This window comes from Corvus brachyrhynchos, unplaced genomic scaffold (assembly GCF_000691975.1).
Source record: "Corvus brachyrhynchos isolate BGI_N302 unplaced genomic scaffold, ASM69197v1 scaffold26, whole genome shotgun sequence".
Taxonomy (NCBI): domain Eukaryota; kingdom Metazoa; phylum Chordata; class Aves; order Passeriformes; family Corvidae; genus Corvus; species Corvus brachyrhynchos.
In genome coordinates, this window is record NW_008239324.1 from 5,908,125 (window position 1) to 5,913,289 (window position 5,165).

The 5,165-nt window shown below is 53.3% G+C and overlaps 1 protein-coding gene across 1 annotated transcript in view; it reads left to right on the forward strand.

Moving 5' to 3' along the window:
- The first annotated feature begins 6 nt into the window (after positions 1–6).
- The window catches only part of ZNRF1 (zinc and ring finger 1), a 20,007-nt gene continuing 14,848 nt past the window's right edge, over positions 7–5,165 (forward strand). The window contains exon 1 of the mRNA XM_017741063.1: positions 7–89. Coding sequence (XP_017596552.1) covers positions 8–89 — 82 coding nt within the window. The 5' untranslated portion in view covers position 7. The remainder of the gene's footprint in view (positions 90–5,165) is intronic.

A 5,165-nucleotide genomic window follows, 5' to 3' on the forward strand; every position in this document is an offset into this window, starting at 1 on the left:
AGACGGGATGCTGTCCCTGGGCGCCAGGGCCTCGCTGGCCGACGCGCTGCCCCTTCACATCGCACCGCGGTGGTTCAGCTCGCACAGCGGTGAGTGCCGGCTCCCCGGAGCCTTACCCCGGCTTTCCCTCCCTTCGTGGGTGCCCGGGGGCGGCGGTGGGCGCGGTTCACCCGGGAAGGGGGAGCTGCCCCCATCTTGGACCCTCATCGCCATCCCCTCCCCGGCACAGACGGGTGGGTGCGTGCTGGAGCTGGCATCTGTGTCAAGGTCAAGGGAGGAAGGGGCTGTGAAGGGAGGAGGCTTTCTAGAAGGGAGGTGTTTTGGCTCTGAGATGTGAAGTATGTGGATGTCCCACCCTACCCCCCTTGACATGGGGGATAGTGGTCTTGAGGTCTCAAGACCTTGGCTTTTGCAGACCAGGATGAGCACCTCATGTCTTTTCTGAAGGTGTTTGGGGGTTGGCAGTCATAGCAGTTCCTGGCCTTAGAAACTGGGAAAGAGACAGAGGAAGCCTTTGGAAGTAAGGTGTGGGGATTTTCTTTTTCCTTTGTTTTGCATGATAAAGGGCCAGGGAGGGGCCAAAGTGGGTTTTCTCTTTGAAGCCAGCTGGCAGTGTTGTGGTGCTGAGGAGGAAGCAGAGAAGGAACTGCCTGCCTCTTCAACAGGGCCAGCTGGGCTCTCTTGCAGGAAACATGTCAGGCTATGGGAAGGGGCAAGGTTACCCCCTTCACCCTCCTGGCTGCACTCTTCCATGTGTCCTGGTGTCTGGAGAGGAGCTCTGGCTGTGAGCAGGGCTGTGTCACTGACCTAGTTTTGGCTGGGTACAAGGAGCGAGGTGGGAGGTCCTCCCTTCCCCTCCTGGCTGGAGGGGAAGTCATTTCAGGGATGTCTCCTTGCGTTTCCTGGAATAGTCTGGGATTTCTCTCCCACCCGTCCCCCTCACAAATGATGTGTTCTCCTTGTGTGACGTGGTCTGGGAATTTCATAATATGCCTTGGGACAATGCCTCATTTTCAGGAAGGCCTAAACTGAACCAGTGGATAAGAACAAAGTGCAAGAAAAATCTCATGGGGCCCATTTTCTTACTTCTTGGAAAAAAAAAAATCTTGGGATTTTTTTCCCTATGCCCAGTCTCCAGGGGCTGCTCTTCTCCATTCGATCAAAGCTGTGTGTCTTGTATTGCATCCTCAGTGGCAGAATGGCCCAGGTCTGATTTCTATTGATCCGGATAAGCCAGGCACTTGCCCTCCTCCCTGGCAGATGGAGAGGGCTGGCGTGTGGCGCCGGAGTTGAGACCAAGAGCTCCGGCAAACTTTCTTGCTCTGTGACCTTGCACAGACTGCTCTGCTGCTCTGGTTTCTAAACGCAGAGAGAAATGAAGGCACATCATCCTTCCAGGTATTCCACAAGCCTCTGTGGGAATGAGGGCCATGGGGGCTTCTGCTGCGCCTGGTGCTGGAGTGAGGAGGGTCTCATTACAGAAACACCCTGCAGCTCACAATGGTTGGTCAGGGAGTATCAGTTACATTTTAAACTGCAATGCTGCGAGGCAAAAACCTGTTCAGAAAAATAAACCAGCTGCAAAATGGACTAAGCTGTTTTTCAGCCACTTGAGTGAGTTAGTGCAGTGCTGCTAAGTTAAACACAGTGCCCTTGAAAGATTGCAGCGTGAGCTGTGGGAAGTGCTGCAAGAGCTGGGTTTTTCTGGTGCCTCTTTTGGGGCCTTCTGAGAGCATTTGAGCTGAGCCAAAGCATACGCGGGCAGCAGTGAGAGCTGTTCAGTCTGTGTTGAAGCCTCTCCCGGTGGTGGTTCTTCCTCATTGCTAATTAATAGCAAAACGTGTGGAGGATGCTTAAAAACCCTTCTGAAAACTTGTCAGAGCTCATTTAACTTTTGCACTCTTCTTCTCTTAGTGTAAGAAGTTAATGAAGGATTTGGAGACTGCAGGGAAGGGGGGAAGTAAGCCACCTCAAGATTGCCGAAATTCCTGTTAATCTCCCATTGCAGCTGGTTAACCTCCAGCAGGGCAGTCAGGAGCTACTCGTGTCTTCCCCGCTGCCTCCCCATCGACCTGCTCCTCTTGCGGTGCTGAGCCACTCCATTAGCCTCTGGAAAGTGCTGAAGCAGCAGCGCTCTGGTAAATGGAGAGGAGCTTTGACATTGCTGCGCGTGACTGTCCCTGCTTCCTTCGAAGGATGACTTGAGGGTGGGTGTGAGGGGACCCGCCGACGTACCAAACCCACTCAGCACGAGGCATGCCTGGGGATCTCTGGGATCTGCCTGAGCTGCTACCAAGGAGAGGAGCCCCCCAGACTCTGTGGCTGACAGGGCTGGAGAGTGGATTCTTGCCCTGCCCTTCTGGAGACCCCGATGGTTCTGTTTTCTGCATATGGGGAAGGAAGGTTGCATTCATGTTTTTCCAGGAGCATTTGGGTTTGGGGCATGAGCTGGGAGCTCAAAGTGCAACCTGAGTCCTGTGGGGTCCTCAGTGGGACAGTGAGGAGTCCTGACTTGAGGGCAGTGATAAGGTGCTGTTGTTGCAGCAGCATGCCTGTGGTAACGGGAGCACACAGTCTTGGCGCCTCGCCACTCCCTGTATCTGCCATGCAGAGTTTCTGTGCCTCTCCGACTGCTTCATGGCTCATCAGGCCCCTTAGCAGGGACCCTGATAAGTGAGCTGGGGCAGGCTGAGCTCTCTTCCCTGGTTGGTGTCACTCCTTCTCCTCTCTGCAGTTGAAGGCCTGCAGAAGAGCTAGGTGTGCCTGCGAAGGAAGGGAGGAGGACTGTGCTGGGAAGCCTGTGCAGAGGGAGGTCACAAAGTGTCCCCAAGGCCAATGAGTGCTGCAGCATCCCTGTAAGGTGCTGTGCATGGGGTTGGTCAGTGAGAAGAGCCCAATGCTGAATCCCTCTGGGCTCCACTGTGGCTGCTGGGATGGGAGGAACAGTTAGATACTGATGGCCTCTAGCCTGTCCCAGGACAAGGGCAGGAGAACTGCTGCTCTTGTGAACAGTGAAGCCTACATATATCTTCCAAATGGGGTGGGCAAGGAGCTCTGACCTTTATGGTGGAGCTTGTCCCTCCCTTTGAGTGGACAGCACCTCTGTGGGTGAGTCCTGTTTCCTGATGGGGGTTTTCCCAGGCATGCCCACCATATACACAAGCAATATAGCTGTTCCAGCACCACCTGAAACTGCTCTGGGATTTCCCTGTCTGCCCAGGGTTTCCGAGATCCACTTCCTGCCTCCATGAGTGGAAAATGACACATCTTGCACAACTTTGGAGTTTGCCTGTAGCACTTGACCCTGCCTCTGTAGGTTTATGACTATGAGGACTTCTCAGTAAAGCCAAGGCTAGTGGGAAGAAGGGAGAAAAGGGAGATGTGTGATTTGGTGCTGCGTGTCTCCAGCTTTGTGTGGTTCTCTTAGTATCTCTCATGTTATTCATCTTCATCAGAGGATCTAAGGGAGTTTGCAGAGGCTGTAAGTAGCTTAAAGTTTATCTGGAAATCCCACTCATCACCCAAAGCCCTTGAGTGTTTGAAGCTCTAATAAATCCATATCTCCTTGTCTGTTGGCTAGCCCAAGGAAACACCTAGCTCATCCTCCTGTGCAGTACCACCAGGAATGTCACAGGCTTTCCGTGCACTGATAAAGCAAACTGTTTGTCCTGGACGCTGGTAGCACCAGTGTCAGGAGGCCTTCTTTGCCATATGAGCTGCTGGGTTCTCAGCAGCTGGGTTCTCAGGGCAGGAGGGCCCAGCATGGGGAAGATGGGAAGGTTTTTAGTGTAGAGATGGCAGCCAGCATGCTGGGCTGGGTGCTTCTCCAGGCATGGTTAGAGAGCAAAAAAGGCTGGAAGTGCTCTTCAATCTGGCTCCAGAGTATGGGGAGGGAAAAAGGGGTTGTTGGAGGGTGAGCTGAGGATGTGTGAACACCTGTGTTGGGCAGCCCCAGTCTCTGCAAGTGGGGAGGAGGCCTGTCTGTGGTGAACCCTTGCTGTGCTCCAACAGCTTTGAGTCCTGAGCCTTTTGTCACTGGTACCTGGCAATTCTTGCTCCTCACATCGTCCTGCCATTGCAGTCTCTACACCAGAAAGAGAAGGCTGAATTCTGGCTTGTAGTCAGAAAGCTGCTCTCAGCCCTGACTGTCCTGCCACCAACTTGTCACCAGTGTGTTCTGGCAGCCAAAAAGGGCCCCCACTGTGTCCCATGGTTTGTCAGGCACAGCACTGCCAGCCGGTCAAGGGAGGTGATTGTCCTGCTCTGTACTGGTTTGGCCTTATCTCTAGTTTGGTGTGCCAATTTAGGTACCACAATACAAGAAGAATATAAAGCTGTTAGAGAGCATCCAGAGGGGGAACATGAAGATAGTGAAGGGTCTAGAGGGGAAGCCATACGAGAAGCAGCTGTGGTCACTTGGCTTGTTCAGCCTGGAGAAGAGATTGAGGGCAGAGCTCATCATGGGCTGCAGCTTCCACAGGAGGGACAATGGAAGGACAGCACCAATCTCTGCTCTCTATGACCAGTGACAGGGTCCAAGGGAACATCATGGAGCTGTGCTAAGGGAGGTTTGCATAGGATGTTAGGAAAGGTTTTTCATCCAAGGTGTGGTTGGGCACTGGAAGGCTCTCCAGGGAAGTGGTTGCAGCACCAACTCTGACAGAGTTCAGAAAGTGTTTGGACAAGGCTCTCAGGCACATGGTGTGATTCTTGGGGTTGTCCTGTTCAGGGCCAGGAGTTGGACTTGATGATCCTTGTGGTTCCCTTCTAACTGAATCTATGAAGTTTTCAACATGCAGACATCATATGTGCTTCCCTCCCCCCTTACAGGAGCCAGGCCAGGGCAAGGGCACCCCAAGGTCTGCACAAACTTGCCATTCTGAATCTATTTTTGCTAGTGGAAATTTCCAAAGATGACTGTCCTCAAACCATCTTTTTGTGAGTTTGGTGCTGGTTACTGTCTGACAGCTGGGTCAAGCACCTGCATCATTGCCAGGCCTGCAGATCATTTGGGAAGTGGGTGCAGAAGTGGTCCTGATGACTCCCCACACTGGTGATGTTCAGCTCTCCAGGTCTAGAGGGAATGCTTTTCTGCTTCTGCCTTCTCTGAGCCAGCTGCCAGGGCAGCATCCACCTGGGATGGGGGGAAGAGGCAGCAGCTCCCT